Source organism: Macrotis lagotis, chromosome 7, assembly GCF_037893015.1.
Source record: "Macrotis lagotis isolate mMagLag1 chromosome 7, bilby.v1.9.chrom.fasta, whole genome shotgun sequence".
NCBI classification, from domain to species: domain Eukaryota; kingdom Metazoa; phylum Chordata; class Mammalia; order Peramelemorphia; family Peramelidae; genus Macrotis; species Macrotis lagotis.
The window spans coordinates 196,774,918-196,792,367 of record NC_133664.1 but is presented as its reverse complement, the minus strand read 5'-3'; the positions used below and the strand labels follow the sequence as shown (position 1 = coordinate 196,792,367).

General features: G+C 36.6%; 1 protein-coding gene across 1 annotated transcript in view; it reads right to left on the bottom strand.

Moving 5' to 3' along the window:
* The window catches only part of RERG (RAS like estrogen regulated growth inhibitor), an 80,750-nt gene extending 72,705 nt beyond the window's left edge, over positions 1-8,045 (bottom strand). Inside the window, exons 1-2 of the mRNA XM_074194369.1 lie at positions 7,793-8,045; positions 1,482-1,657 (exon numbers count right to left, since the gene is read on the bottom strand). Of these exons, the coding sequence (XP_074050470.1) occupies positions 1,482-1,542 (61 nt within the window). The 5' untranslated portion in view covers positions 1,543-1,657; positions 7,793-8,045. The remainder of the gene's footprint in view (positions 1-1,481; positions 1,658-7,792) is intronic.
* Positions 8,046-17,450: the final 9,405 nt, after the last annotated feature.

The following is a 17,450-nucleotide window of genomic DNA, read 5'->3' as shown; positions in this document are numbered from 1 at the left end:
ACTTTAATCAAGAAGTACCAATCAGTATTTATCAGCTAACATGGAAATTAACCAGTATAAGAACATTAGGAAAAGCATAAATATGTATGTCTTTGTAATATTGACCATTGTGTAAGGAGACAATGATCTTCATTTTTAATGTATGTACAACACAATTTATTTTGGGAGAGAAGGCAAATATAATCCAATTTTTCTTGAGAGAAAATGTAACTTAGATTAAGGCATCTGTCAAAGTGCTTGGCAAATAGTAGGATTTGATGTATGCTTAACAGAAGACTAACTTGTTAAGCTGTTACATCTTTCCTTTTGAACTTTTAACCTCTATCCAGTGAAGCAATTTCCTCACTTCCTTCCTACTTTCAGCAGCTGCACAAAGAGAACTGGGACTCTCATAAGGAAATATAGATGTAGAGAAAATATATTAATATAGAAAGTAAGAGGAAATGGTCATGGAGTTCAGCATCTTGGCTTTAATATCTCTTACTCCTATGAAAAATGGCAGCTTCTTAGCTCATACCTCATAGGGCAGAAGGATGCACTCTTGAAGTAAGTTCAAAAAAGATTTCAGATAAAAGTGAGATTATGTAGTAAACCCAGAAGGGCAGCAGCATGATCATAGATTAAAGGGGATGAAATCAAATTGTATCACCTCAATCACTAGACATCCTGGACTCAATTTTTGTGGACTATCCATTATCTGATTTGTTCATTTTAATTCTGAGTGGAGCAAGGCTTTAGCACCTGTCTTTTAGATGTCTGGTGAATCCTATTTATTACTAGGAATAAAAGGATAGAAGGTAGAGTCAAGTGCTGTTGTTTCCTCCAACAACAAAGAAAAGAGTTAGCATCCAAAAGCTCAAGCTGATTTGACATTTTAGCATCCTCTACTTAGCAAAATACTTTGATCATAAATGATCAAAGACTTCAAAAACAGAATATTAGCTACATCACATGTCTATTACTTTGCTCTCTGTCTTAAAGGTAAATGACCTTACTACTAACTGATTAATCTGTGTGAGCCAGGAGAAGAAAATGTAAACATATCTTTCTGCTTGCAAAACTTTCTAGTAAATTTTTTAAAACTATCAACTCACAGCATTTTTACTAGCTTTTCCAAACAAGTATAATAATACATTTGATAAAAATAAATCAGCCAAAATCTTATACATGCATAATATCTATCTATCTATCTATCTATCTATATATATATATATGTAGAGATAGGTATAATTTATTTCAGACCTGGTTTATTTTCTTGCCTGACCTGTGACCCCAAGCTAATTCATATGGGTTAAAGAGTATTATCATTATAACTTTTTTCTTTAAACTTTAAAGAGATATAACAGGTAATTGGGGGAAAATTCCAGTTAAACAAGTTAAAGAACAGATTGTTTTGCATAATTTGTATCATATGGGAAAAGGGAAATGGAATTATCTTTCACATCTTATTCACAAGGTGGATATGATGGCAAAAATCTTACCTGATTTCCCCACACCTGCTCGGCCAAACACTGCCAACTTAACTTCAGCACTCTTAGCCATATTGCAATAGAGCTGGTAATGTACTTCTCTCAAAAGAAAGCAACTGCAAAAATCGATTCGACTCTTGTATTTAGCTTCACCATACCATGGCAAACCTCTGCACAGCCTGTGGTATCTAAACAAAAGAGACATGATTAAAGGGAAAACAGTGCCATTTTTAAGAAGTCTGTACTTCTCCACAGTAACTGACTGACCTTCATATTAGATTATGTGTGTATCTACTGAATGCATAATATACTTTCACACTGGGAGCATTACCTGAGAACACTTTTAAAGCATTAATTTGGGCTATGTAATGTTCCTTCTTAGCAACAGAGAGACATCATAAGAGGAACACACATTCAGTTCATTTCATGTTTAAATTTTCTTCAAATTCCTACTGTAGACAGATTTTTCTTTTTTTTTTTTCCCCTGAAGTCAAACTACAAGAGGGGTTCTTAAACTGACTGATGAACTTCTAAAAAAAACTAATAACTGAATTTTGATATGATTGATTTCCTTGTAATTTTAGACATTTAATAAATTTCCAAAAGTGGTCCACCTGCATTAACTATTAAGGATATATGAAGGAAGTTGCTATTTGATTCAGAGAAAGATTGGATAAGTAGAAGTATGAATAGAATGATTTTACATATATATGTGCAAATATATTTATATATATATATATATATATATATATATACATATAAGCATATTTGTGTCTAATAGTTGCCAACTTTGGCGGGAGAAGGGAAGAAGAAAATAGGGCAAAAAAGAAAAATTACATGATAATCTTATACATTTAAAAGAAATAGTAATTTGTACATAATAGATTTGCAGTTTCATGTACATCTTTTGCTATGGAAATGCTTGTTTTATTTCTTAAATTCAGAATAAAATAAATAAAATTTTAAAGTAAAAAATGAAATAAATAAAATTTTTAAGTTCAGAATAAAATAAATAAAAAATTTTTAAAAAGTATTCAAAGGCTGCACCAGTCTGCCAAAGAGGTCTAAAAAGATCAAGAATTCCTGCACCATAAAATAGATAATATTTGTACTGACATTTGCAGAGGTCAAGTGCCTGCCAAAATTACATGAAATTCAAAATAGCATGGATTTTTAAAAATGTTTTATTTGGGGAAAATTACCTCATCAAATATGGGGAATGTCTTAGGACAAATAGAATTGTGAGGCCTACATCCTTCCATGTATCTCAAACAAGTAACTTTGTTCCATAGTTTGCTCTTAAAGACTTAACACACAGAAAAGAAATAAAAGTAACTCTTATCTGTTTAATTTGTCTAGGACAAAATCCAATGCAGACAAGCAATCTCAACCATGCCCTTTAGTACAGCAAGGTAATCCTTTCACACTTTTCTAATCAATTTTTGCTCTTTCACTCTCCACAGAGGCTATTCTAAACCTCTTAATTTTTCTCAAACCTCCCACAGTAGTCTCTTCCATTGCTGTCTCATTTGAGTCCCTTGCCTCATCCTTCACTGAAAAAACAGGCCATTTCCAAGAACTTTCTCTATCCCCCCATCTCAAAAATATTTAGATGCCTTTTGCCAACTATTTTGTCCTTGAACCTTTTAGAGAGGCACCCTTTTCTATGCCAAGGCAAACTCCTCTACATATACCTTTGATCCCATTCCATTCTTCAGAAGATTATTCTCTCTATCACTCCCACTCTCACTTATCTTCAGTTTCTCACTGTCACTGGGTGTTTTCCTGCTGCCTAGAAATATAACCACTCTCTCCCATACTTAAAAAAAATCCCTTACTTGAAACAACTTGAAACCACAAGATTTCCTCTTATATCTTTCCTTTTCTTGTTGGCTAAATTTGGAAAGGCAGTCTGTAGTCAATGCCTTCACTTCTTTTCCTCTCACTCAGCTTTAAATTTGCTGCAATTTGGCTTTTGACCTCATTATTCAATTGGAACTGTTCTTTCCAAAGTTAATAGTGCCCTTACTTGACAAATCTAAGGGCTATGTCTCAATCCTGATCATTATATAGCCTTTGACACATATACACACACATCATCATCATCATCTCCTATATGCTTTCTTCTTTATAATCTTCTGGTCCTCCTAATTGTCTGCTTCTGCTCAATCTCCTTTTCAGGATCTTCCTCTAGGACCATAGAGTCTGTCCTGTCCCTTCTTTTTTTCTCCCATGATACTATTTCATTTGAAGATCTCTTCAGCTACCATGGCTCCAATTATCAACTCGTAATAGATGATTTTCAAATCTATATTCCGTTCCCATCTCCTGAGCTTCAATATCACACCACTAACTTACTTTTGGACACTTCATAGTAGATGTTTCATCTTGCAAGTCAACATGTTCAACTCAGAATTATTTTTCTTCCCAGATCCTCCCTGGTATCATTCTTGTGCCTTAGGTCCACAAGCTTGGTATCCTCTCAGTTCCTCATTTGTATTCACTTTCTGTATGCAATATATTTTCTAAACTTGTTACTTTTCTTATATATGTCTCTGCTTAATTCATATACCACTACTATTAAATCACACCTGTACTAGTGATATAGACTGTTGGTCAGTTTGTCTGCCTTAAGTAGCTCCCCTCTCCTATCTTCTAATGAGATATCAAAATGATTTTATTAAGGGGCAGGTCTGACGATGTCACTTCCTACTTAATAAACTCCAGTTATCTCCAGGATCAAACATAAAATCATGTTTGACTTTAAAAGACTTTTTTACAACATAATCTTTTCTTACCTTTATAGTCTTCTTAAACTTTATTCTGCTCTATATACAATCGAGAAATACAGGTTTCCTTGCTGTTCCTCACATATACCACTTCTGTTGCCATGCTATTCTTTTTTTGGTTGTTTCCCAAGTCTGTAATATTGTCTCTCCTCACCTCTGCCTCCCGGTTTCCTTCAAGACTCAGTTCAAATCTGAATTTATATAGTAGGCCTTTCTCATTCCCATCTCTCTATCCCACACTCCACTCCTGCTACTGATTTGCCTCACATTTCATAGTTGGTTTTTTTTGCATAATGTCTCCCTCATTAAAATATTAGTTTCTTGAGAGCAGAGTCTGCATTCCCTTCCAACTACAGGTAATACATTACATTAGTGGACAACTTTAATTGTTAAAACAATATTTCTTATGTGGTGAGACAATGAGGTGGTTACAGTGAATAGAATGCTAGGCCTATGACTATAGGAAGACTCCTATTCCTGAATTCAGGCAGGTTACTTGTTGTATAACTCTTGGCAAGTCACTGAATCTTATTTGCCTCAGTTTCCTCATCTAAAATGAGCTGCAGAAGGAAATAGCAGACCACCCTAGTATCTTCACCAAGAACAACCTAAATGGGGCCATGAAAAGTCAGATATAACTGAACTTAACTAAAGAAACAATGATTTTCTTATATTGAGTCAAAATCTTTCTTTTTGGAACATCCACTTATTTATTCTATTTCTACTCTCTAGAAAGGGAATAACTTGACTCTTATCTTTCATATGAAAACCCTTCATATATCTAAGAACACTATTTTATCCTCCATATCCTCATTAAAGAGAGGCAATCTAGTCTAGGGTATATAGAGTCTATTGGAGGTCAAGAAGACCAAGGTTCAAGATCCACCTCTAACAATACTGACTGTGTCACTCTGTGCAAATTACCATCCTCTTAATAATCTAGGCAACTTTGTTTGATTATAGGTTGCAGAAAAAAATGTGCTGTTGGGTAGAGAATTCTCACCATAGAGTTCTCTAAAACAATGAAATTATAAGTCCCATCCTATACCTAGAAATCCCTATGAAATCTTTGTTTTTTTTTAATAGGCTAAGTATCACTAATTACTTTAATTTTCACTGTATGATTACAATATTATTACCCCTTCTGGATATCCTCTAGTTTATTAATATGCCTCTCAAAATGTTGTGCCTAAAATTGAATGCAATGATGTTCAAGGGCAGAAACTATATGAATCTATAACTTTCCTTGATCTAGATATTCCTATTGTTCATTCATTAGTTTCTAGCAGTCTCAATAACAAGTTTGTTTATATTGAATTTCTACAATACGGATAGGGACTAGATCTGAGGTTCCCTTTCAGAGAACTTCCTGATGAATAAAGTCCCTTAGTAAACTTTACTAAACAAAAATTAGCCTTTTCTTAGCAATGTATAGACTAAAGATCTACTTAAGGCATGGAAGAGCTTAAGTAGCTTATCTGATCTTTAAAGGTCAAAGACAGGATTTAGCTCCATATTTTCCTGGCTAAGCCAGGTTCTCTACATAATACCCCACATTGCTTCTCAGTTGAATTTTTAGAAATAATATACTGGTTTCTTATTAATTTATGTTATTTTATACACACATATATGCATACATGTATATATTATTATGTTACTATATATGCTTCAGAAAAATCTGTACTTTCAGATTTTTAGTCTTGCTTTTACCACTTTCTAAATTTAAGACCTAATCTGGGGCAGCTAGGTGGCGCAGTGGATAAAGCACCGGCCCTGGAGTCAGGAGTACCTGGGTTCAAATTCTGTTTCAGACACTTAATAATTACCTAGCTGTGTGGCCTTGGGCAAGCCACTTAACTCCATTTGCCTTGCAAAAACCTAAAAAAAAAAAGACCTAATCTAAATGACCACTTCCTAATATGTTAATAATATACTTTAATTAAGGCAATTGCCTTAACCAATTAAAAACCAAACTAAAAATTCAAGAAAAGTTTTTAGCATCTCTTCTTTATCCAATTCCATATGTTTATCTAAAAAATGAATGGTTATCTTATTTTACCATTTTATGGTCATAGTCATTCATAGGAGAAGTTGAAAAAAGGTCCTCAACCATTATGTATCAGATTTAGGATCACAACATCTTAAAGGTCATCTAGTCTTTCTTTTTCCAAATGAGAAATGGGAGTCCAAGGTTATCCAAGGACTAAATTAGAAAATCTTGTATTCAAACCTAGGTCCCCCATGCATCTAATTCAGGATTCTGTCCATTGCATCATGGAACTAACTGTTCTATGTTTCCCTAAAGAAAGTTCTGTAAATTGTTCTTCAATCATGTATCTAATGAGATTATTTGCTTGAAAAATAAACATGAAACATAGAATATACTGTTTATATGTGAATTGATAAACTAATGATCAACATTGCATGCAAAGTTTTCCATTTTTAAGACCATATTTGTTTGGTTTATATTTCATTAGCATTACCATCTAATATTTATTTTCCACAGTATCTAGAAAGTCAAATATTTCAATAACTCCCATCTAGTCCCAGTGACAAGAATTCCAAAGAAGAATGAGATTTCTCTCCATTTATTACTTCACAAAGTTACAGCTGGATATTGTCAAGCTCCTGCCATGTTCCAGGAAATAACTGATGGGGGAGACATAACATTGACTGACAGTGACTCTTCAACATTTTATTCTCACAATAAAATTAGACATCTCACATTTGGCAGTCAAATGACAAGGGTAGATGTGAGCTCCGTTTTAATAGTCTCTATTTGATATCATTTGGTTCCAAGTTTCTGGTGTTTAGAACAAATCATATTGTAAGGACTGTCACAAAATACTGATTTAAGAAAACTGCCTTCTTCTTAGCTCCAATTTCAAGAGAGTGCCGACTGATTCAAGGGGGATGCAAAGCACTTTTTTTTTTGTTACTTGGAGGACTAGAGAATTTAGTGCAAGAAGGGAACTCAAGACAATGAACATTTGATAAACACCTATTTCAAGCAACGCATTGTTCCTGGAACTAGGGAAGCACAGATTTGCCCATAACAAGCTTCAGAGTACTTGTCCCCAATATTTCTCCTAAAGGTAAATTCACACCAAAAATTTCCATGCGGTGTGGACGCTGTTCTGGACTGCTTTGGAGCCTGAGATCAAATCTAGGCTCGGGATTACTATTAATCTTTCCATTGCCATTAATCCTCCTACACAGGTCCCCTTGCCTCTACCTCCCCACTGCCACACGCGTGACAGTCTCGGGAGCTGCAGCCGGGTTCAAACTAGGTGTGCAACAGGTAAGGCGCTGGACTCAAAAATAAAGGCCCCCGTGGCCGTCTCCTTTTTCCCCTCGCCCCCTGGCCGGGGCACAACTGCTGCAGCGCTTGGTCCGAAGGTCAGCCCTGCCCCGACGCAGCTCCGCCGGGACCGCGCCAGCCTGGGCGGCCTCCCCCGGCCCCGGGGCGCAGCCCTGGGAGGACGCGGGGGTCAGGGGAGCCCGGCGCCGCTGCTGCCCGTGTGGGACACTCACCTCGGCCCCCGGTCAAGTTCAGGTCCGGGGGAGGGGCTCTTCCGCTCTCCTCTCGCCGCTTTCCAGCTCCGGAGGGATTCTCCGGGGGCTCGTGGCTGCCCGCGGGGGATCAAGCTCGGAGGGGAGCGGCCGGGGCAGAGCGGCCAGGGGCTGCGGCCATGGCCAGGGGAGGGCCCTTCAGTGCGCTCCCTCGGCCCGGCGCCACCGCGACTGCCGCAGGATGCCCGGGGGCTGCGCCGACTCCCGGCCGCTCTCCGACGCTCCGCGAGCCATCGCAGCGCCGCGGAGCGGCCCCGCGGCGCCCCCTGGCGCCTGCACGCCGCGCGGCGCCCCCGCTCCCCATGGGCGAGGGGCCACACGGTCCCCGGGCCACGACTGAGGGGTGGAGAAAAGGACTTTGCCCTTGATTTTCTGCCGTCACCTCCGGAGGAGGAAGCAGAGGGTCAGAGGGGCGCGATGATTTCCCCAAGTCAAGCCACCAAATACTTACTAAGTTAACAAACACGATGCCAAGCTCTGCGGGTAACTCTACTGATGATGAGGATGATGAAGAGGTGGTAATGATTAAGAGCACTAGTGGCAACCAACATAGCTCACTTTTAGGCAACCCGCTCCCTGCAGGACACTGTGCTCGGTAAGCATTTAGTTATTATTTTCTTTGTTGATCACAACAACCATGGGAGGTAGTTGCTATCATTATCCACATGTTCGAGCTAAGGCAAGCTGGTTAAATGACTTGCCCAGGGTCACATGGTTAATAAGTGTTTGAACCCATATATAAGCTCAAGTCTTCCTGACTCCAAGTCCTTAAACTATGAAAGAAAGGCAAAAATAAGGAGCTCAGAGTCTAAAATTGGGGCAGCCTTCCCTTGGATTTTAGCAAGAGGACTGGAATGGGATTTTTTTCCTAATCAGCAGTGATGATGATGATGATGATGATGATGTTTGTCCTACCTTCTTGAAGAAGACCATGACATCAGGGAGGTGATATTACAACAAGCTTGTGAATTGGATTTGAGTGAGAGGGTTCTGTGCTAAGTCACTCAACAACTTTGTTTTCACCTCCATAGCCATCTGGATCCAGTGTCCAGATATGAATCAGGATGATTGGAGATGGCCCTGGATGCATGGTAATCAGGGCTAAGGGATTTGCCCAAGGTCACACAGCTATTAATTATCAAGTGTATGAGATTGGATTGAATCTCCTGTCCTGATTCCTAGGTCAGTGCTTTATCCATTACACAGTAACTACACAATTGTCAATAAGAATATTTGCTAGCTAGAGTGAGCCTAATATACACATTCAAGGCCCTAATTGCCTTTTCTGCAATGAATACTGAGCATAAAAAAATATTCTTGTCCAGTCTCATCAATCACCTTTTGAATTTGAAGGAGTTTGAAGTCATTAAATCAAGTGCTGGTTGCACAGTTCAAAGTGTTCTCTAATACTACACATTCTTAGAAGGAGAGAGCTACCATTTCCAGAGAGATAAATAGCTGTGCATTCCTGGATAACCAGAAGATATAGACCTTGAGATGCTGCTAGCACAGTACAGATTCAGCATGACTGCGAAATATCTGTTCAATAGTTCCATAAATCTATTGGTTGTATTTATCTCCAGGAAGAGAATAATACAAATGTTGGATTTTAGATTGTTTCTAGCATGTTCCAAAAGCATTTGAGTCTTGTGTTTTAAGCATTCTTTCATAATGGAGCAAATAGCTATCTTAAACCTGGTATTTGCAACTTTGTACACTTTTCAAGAAGGAATCTTGCTAATCTCTTTTGGGGAGACCTTTGTACCAAACCCAAGATTTATTTATAATATTTTTCCAGGGGTTCTACTCCAAGGTGGGTCAATAATAAGTTTTTACTGATCTTTCTTCCACAGAACCTCAGAAGATCATTATTCTCTAGTGACTTCAGTAAGTGGCAGCATGCTGGGAAGCCTCCATTTCCTATTTCAAAAGCTCTCCTTCAGTCAACACATGATAAATTGTTATATGAGAATATGATGAAACTTCAGGATAAAATATCAAGAGCAAGGTAAAAATGGTTATTAAGATCAAACTGTACAGATTGAGGAAGAGCAGTGACTTTTTATTGGTTTGAAAATAATATTTCTGTATTAAAATGTTTTATATGTTTTCATGTTTACATAGTTTATGTCAGCTATTAGTACCAAAGAGGTTCCAAAAGGCTATATTTGCTGTTGCATTTTGGTGATGGAAAACTGGAAAAGAAATATAACCTCCTGAGCTATAAGAATGATTAAAAATGGAAATCTGACCATGTGGATGCTGAAAGTGTGAAGGGTTCTTCCTTCAGTGATATTTTCCTCCCTGATATAAAGTGTTTGGGGTTGAATACTATTTAAATGTTTAAATGGGACAAGAATAGATTAAGATGATGCCTGTGTCATGAATATACCCTGACAGCTAGTACATCTTTTCTTGGAATGATCAAACAATGCTGCAGGGACAGAATTTTGACATTTTTTTAAAATTTAAATTTTATTGTGTTCCCATAGTTCTTTCTTGCCTTATAAATTGACTTGTACTCTTTCTAGAACTTGTGAATTGAGCTTTTGAATGCTCTTGTTTATTAATGCATTACATTCACAACACTACTACTTATTCACATGTAATATTGATTTTCCAAATATCATTTACCTTTTATAATTGTATATGTATAGTTATTGCAATCTGTATTTGCATGATTATGGGCATATTGTCATATGGTCACATTGTATATCATTCAGAAAATTTATCTTTTTGATTGCTTTTTTTTTCTTATCTGACCTTATGTTTTTGGTAGTTTGCTTAAGCATTGTTGTTCTGCAGAATTCAAATTTAAGTAAAATTTGAACAAAATGGAGGTCAAAACTCTAGAAAAGAAGTATGGAATAATGGAATTAGAAACATGAAAAGGTCTTTTAATTTTAATAGTTCATAAATAAAAAAAGATACTGTTAAAAAAACTTTGAGAAAAGCTTAAAGAAATTTGAACCAATATATAATGCTCAATTACAAGTTCAAGTCACATGATTGGCAAGATGGTAGAGCACTAGCTTTCCACAATCTTATTTTTTTAAGTATCAAGTGATTTAATGATTGCAAAATGCTTGCTTCCTTCCTACCTCCCAAATTTATGTGAAACAAAATCTTAGCCACATGCCTAGGTCACTGAAAGGAAAAGTGAAATCTCTTCATAGAGTATATTATGAGAGTTATAGTGAGATGCTTTCATTTTTCATTTTATTTTTATTGATATTTTATTTTTCTAATTCTATGTAATGAATGTCTTTCAACATTCATCTATATGCATATGTATATTTTGAAGTTACATAATTTCCTTCTACTCTCCCCTTAGTGGTGATCAGTCAGATGAATACTGTATGTACACATCTGTGTTAAACATGTTTACAGATGTCATTTTCAGTATGAGGAATTAGGATTAAGGAAAAGAAGTACATAAGAAAAAATGTTTAAAAAGTGAATGTAGTAGTGTTCATCAGATTCTGAAGGGCTTTATTTTGTTTTATGTTGTCCTAGCTCTCTGAACTGCTGAGGGGAGCTACATCCATCAAGATTGATCAACTCACAATATTGTTGTTAATATATCCAATGTTGTTTTGGGTCTGTTCCCCTTCACTCAGCATCAGATCCTTTTTATCCTCTTGAATCATGTATTTGGCAAGTGAATTCTCTGTTCAGTTCTTGACTTTTCATTAGGAAATCTTAGAAGCTGCCTATTTTGTTGAACATCCATCTTTTCCCCTGACAGTACATGCTGAATTTTGCAGGGTAGTAAATTTTTGGTTGTAATCCCAGGTACTTTGCCTTCCAGTATATGGTATTTCAGTCCTTCAATGTTGAGAAAGATAAATCCCATATAAGTCTGATTGCATTTATTTTGTATCTAAATTGTTTTCTTTTTGCTGCTTGCAGTATTTTCTCTCCTTTATTTGAGATTTCTGGAATTTGGCTATAAAAGCCCTTGGATTTCTTATCCTGGGGGTCTCTTTCTGGAGGATTCTGTGTATTCCTTCTTTTTTTTACAGATTATAATTTTTTGGTTTATTTATTTTATATTATTACAATAATCTTGTTGTGAGAGTAAACATGCCCCCCAAAAAGATGATAAACCTCAAGAATAGTGAGAGAGGAAAAAAAGTGTACTTCAGTCTGTGTTCAGATTCCAATGATTCTGTCTCTGGAATGTGTTGCCTTCTTTATCATAAGTCTACCAGAGAAAATGCTGTAATATTTTCCCTACAGTTGCTATCACTAGCTGTATTTCCCTTCACTCCATTACTCACCACTCTCATTTATTCTATTATTTCTCTCTCTCCTTTCATCCAGTCCCTGTTCAGAAGTGTGTTGTATCTGAGTGCCCTTTCCCATGATCTTCCCTCTCATCTGTCAACTACTACCCTTCTGCTTCCCCATTCCCCCTTATACCATCCCTTTCCTCTCGTTTTTCTCTAGGGTAAGATAGATTTCTATATTCTATTAAGTGTGTATGTTATCTTCTCTCTGAGCCATTTCTGATGAGAATGAAGGCTCACTCATTTCCCCTCAACCTTCCCCCATTCCACTCCATTGCAAAAGCTGTTTCTTGAGTCTTGTAAAATATTTTAGTCCCTTCTTCTTCTTCTCCTTTCTCTTCCTCTTTCCTTTATCACCCATTGACTCCATCTTTTTATTATATTATACCATTATATTCAACTCTTTCCTGTGCCTTGTCTATATATGTTCCTTCTAACTTCTCTTATAAATGAGAAAGTTCATATGAGTTATCAGTATCTTCTTTGCATGTAGGAATACAAACAGTTCAACATCATTAACTTCCTCATAATTAGTCCTTCTTGTCCACCCCCTATATGCTTCACCTGAGTCCTGTACTTGGAGACCAGATTTTCTGTTCAGTTCTGGTTGTTTCGATAGGAAAGTTTGAAAGACCCCTGTTTCATCGAAAGTCCATCATTTTTCCCTAAAAGAGGATGTTCAGTTTTGCTGGGTAGTTGATTCTTTGTTGTAAACCAAGATCTTTTGCCTTCCAGGATATCATATTCCAAACCCTAGGAGCCATTAATGCAGATGCTGCCAAATCCTGGATAATCCTGACTATAGAGCCATGATAATAGAATTGTTTGTTTCTGGAAGCTTTTGGTATTTTCTCTTTGATGCAGGAGTTTAGGAATTTGGTTATATTATTCCTGGAAGTTTTTCTTTTGCAATCTCTTTCAGGAGGTAATTGGTGAACTACCTCAATTTCTATTTTATCCTCTGCTTCTAGAATTTCAGGACAATTTTGCTGTCTTAATTCTTGAAAAAATGAAGTCTAGGCTCTTTTCCTGGTCTTGACTTTCAGGTAGCCCAATAATTTTTAAATTACCTCTTCTGGAACTGTTTTCAAGGTCAGTTGTTTTTGCAATGAGAGAATTCACATTTTCCTCTAATTTTTGATTCTTTTGGTATAGTTTCATTTCTTCCTGATTTCTCCACAAAATCATCAGCTTCCTTTAGTTCCATTCTGCTTTTGAAAAAGTTATTTTCTTCAGAGAACTTTTTTAATCTCATTTTCCAGCTGGCAAATTCTGTTTTTTAAGGCATTCTTCTCTTCATTTGCCTTTGTGTTGCTTTTTCCATTTGTCCTAAACTGATTTTTAATGTGTTTATTTTCCTCAGTATTTTTTTTGTATTTCTTTCACCAAGCTATTGACTTGGTTTTCATGATTTATCTGCATTGTTCTCATTTCTCCTCCCAATTTTTCCTTTACCTCCCTCAATTGCTTTTCAAAGTCTCTTTTGAGCTCATCCATAGTCTGAACCTATTTCCTATTTTTCTTGGAAGTTTTAGATACAGAAGCTTTGACTTTTTCTGACTATGTATTTTGATCCTCTATGCGACCAAAGTAATTTTCTATGGTCAGATTCTTCTTTTTTTGTTGCTTGATCATTTCCTCAGCCTATGACTGATTTACCATATTTCCAAGGCTTTGGGGGGTGGTTTAGGGACAATTCACAGGGACCTTAATTCCTCCAAAGTCTTATGAGAGGCTCTGACTGCTCTCTTGCCTGTGCTTTGGTATGTGGATGACCATAGGCTCTCTCTTCTGCCCTGGAGCTGTGAGGGTGGTCACATAGTAGTTCCTGAAAGAAAATAGTAATCAAATAAAGTTAAGTTAGAACCAGATTCAGAAGGATTTAATGCCAAATAAGGTAGTTTGTATATGGTCCTACCAACTAATAAGGAGTAATTAGAGTATATTGAATAAGGGTGGGTCATGGTCAGACTTGAGCTTTGGGAATTTCACTTTGACAACTGAGGGGAGGATGCATTAGGGAAGTTTAGGCAAGAATACCTATTAAGAGACTATTGCAGTAATCCAGACAAGTTAATGGGGGTCTGAAATAGAGTGATTGGAAATGAAGATGATGAAAGAGATGCTGTGGAGGTAAAATCAATAAGGTCTGGTCATGGATTAGATAAATGGACTGGGTAAGAATAAAATTCCTAATGGTCTCATTTAATCAGTGAATAAATGAAAAAAAATATTTGATACTTACTATTTGCCAAGTACTGTGCTAAACTTAGAAAATGCAAATATAGGCAAGATAGTCCTTGCCCTCAAGGAGCTTAAATTATTATAGGGAAATATCGGGTGACCAGGGAAGGGTGCTTTGGTTTGGAAACTTACAAAGATGGTAAGTGGAAAAATTTTTACTATGAATAGACATGCCCTTTCTAGAGATAATGTTGATTTGTTTACAGTTCTAAGAACAAGAAGTGGAAGAAGATATCCTAAGTGAGGAGAACAGTCCCAAAGAGTTCAGAGTTTAATGATATAGCTCCTCTAGGGCCAAATGAATTTTGGAAGTTTTTTTAAATATTATTTTGTTCCATTTTATTTTTATGTTTATTTTTTTAATTACATGCAAAGATAGTTTTCAACATTCATTTTTTGATAAGTTTTTGAGTTTCACACTTTTCTCCCTCTCCTCTTGACAGGTATTTATCTAATAAAGATTTTACATATATAACTATGTTAAACATATTTCCACAGTAATCATATTGTGAAAGAAGAATCAGAACAAAAGGGAAAAAATAGAAGAAGGAAAAAATCATAAAACATAAAACAAATTTGAAAATTTGAAAATAGTATGTTTACATCTGTATTCAGATTTCACAGTTACTTCTCTGGATGTGGATCATGTCCTTTAGAATTGTCTTTGATCTGTGTATTGCTGAGAAGAGCAAGTCCATCATAGCTGATCATCACACAATGTGGTTGTTAATGTGTGTTATGTTCTTCTAGTTCTGCTCACTTTACTCAGCATCAGTTCGTGCAACTCTCTCCAGACTTTTCTGAATTCTGGCTGCTAATGATTTTTTAGAGAATAGTAGTTCTCTTGTGGCCAAGATGGCAGAGAGAAGACAGGCATAGTTCTAAAGTCTCCTGATCTTTCCCCATCTATGATATGAAACAAACCTCTTAACAGAAATCTGATCCACAAAACCCAGAAAGAAAAGCTAGGAGAAAGAACATCTACCTCAGGATTTGTCTTCTGTAGCCATGGGCTAAGGGAGTAGGCCTCAATTAAGGTCACAGACACTCCAAAGAAAGCCACCAGTACTTTCTACTGGGCAGCTGGAGAAATTTCACTCAGTGAGAAAAGCCTCTAGGGATCCCAACACCAAATCTCTGTGAACCAGCCCCTTCCCAACTCAAGGTCTTAGCAAAATGAAGAAAGGTCAGCAGAAAGGTGGATCCATAGAAAAATTCTTGGAAGGAAAAGACCTTAACTCAGAGAGACCTAGAACCTCTGAGGAGAATGTTATCTGGTATCCAGCAAAGAAAGACTTCCTTGACGAAATAAGGAAGGAGTTTTCTTTAGGTTTTTGTAAGGTAAATGGTGTTAAGTGGCTTGCCCAAGGCCACACAGCTAGGTAATTATTAAGTGTCTGAGACCGGATGTGAACCCAGGTACTCCTGACTCCAGGGCTGGTGCTTTATCCACATAGCTGCCCCTAGAAATAAGGAGTTTAAAAATCACCTGGAAAGTTTGGGAAAGACAATTAACACCTTGCAAAAAGAAAGCAAATCATTGGAAATACAATAGATCAAATATAAAGTGAGAATAAATCTCTCAGATCCTCAATTGCACAGATGCAAAAAGAAAATAATTCTCTCAAAACCTCAATTGGTCAAATGGAAAGCTCTTTCAAAAGTAGAATTGACCAATTGGAAAAGGAGTTGCAAAAGGTAAATGAATAAAACTCTTCCCTAAAAAAACAAAAGGAGTCTGTGGAAACTAATGACTTCATGAGACAGCAAGAGCCTGATAAACAAAATCAAAAAGCAGAACAACAGTCCTCCATCACATTCATTACCACACTTTTTTCAGTCATTCCCCAATTGATTAGCATTCCTTCAATTTCCATTTCTTTGCCACTATAAAAAGTTGCTATAAATATTTTTGTATATATGGGTTTTTTTACCCTTTTTTGTGATCTCTTTGGAACAAAGACCTAGCACTGGTATATACAAAAAAAAAATACTGAAGAAAAAAATATGTTAAAAACTAGTTTAGGTCAAATGGAAAAAGCAACACAAAAGGCAAATGAGGAGAAGAATGCCTTAAAAAACAGAATTGTCAGGGTGGCTAGGTGGCACAGTGGATAAAGCACCGGCCCTGGAGTCAGGAGTACCTGGGTTCAAATGTGATCTCAGACACTTAATAATTACCTAGCTGTGTGGCCTTCAGCAAACCACTTAACCCCATTTGCCTTGCAAAAACCTTAAAATAAAGAACAAAAAAACCCAGAATTGCCTAGTTGGAAAATGAGATAAAAAAGCACTCTGAAGAAAATAACTCCTTCAAATGTGGAATGGAACTAAAGGAAGCTGATGACTTTGTGGAGAAAGCAAGAAGAAATGAAAATATATCCCCCCCTGCCCAAATTAGAAGAAAACATGAAATATCTCATTGGAAAAACAACTGACCTCAAAAAGAGACCCAGGAGAGATAATTTAAAAATTATTGGGATACCTGAAAGTCATGACCCAGAAAAGAGCCTAGACTTTATTTTTCAAGAATTAAGACCACAAAATTTCCCTGAGATCCTAGAAGCAGAGGGTAAAATATAAATTGAGGGAATTACCAATCACATCCAGAAGGAGATTCGAAAAGCAAAACTTCCAGGAACATTACAGTCAAATTCCAAAACTCCCAAGTCAAAGAGAAAATACTAAAAGCTGCCAGAACAAACAATTCTAATATCACAGCTCTATAGTCAGAACCCAGAATTTGGCAGCATCTACATTAAGGGCTCATAGGGCTTGCAATATGATATCCTTGAAGGCAAAAGATCTTGGTTTACAACCGAGAATCAACTACCCTGCAAAACTGAATACTCTCTTTCAGGGGAATAGATGGGCTTTCAATGAAACAGGGGACTTTTATACTTTCCTATTGAAAGAACTAGAGCTGAACAGAAAGTTTGATTTCCAAGTAGAGGACTCAGGTAAATCATAGAGGGGGTGGATGAAAAGGACTAATTATGAGGAACTTAATGATGTTAAACTGTTTGTATTCCTGTATGCAAAGAAGATATTGACAACTCATATGAACTTTCTCATAAGAGCAG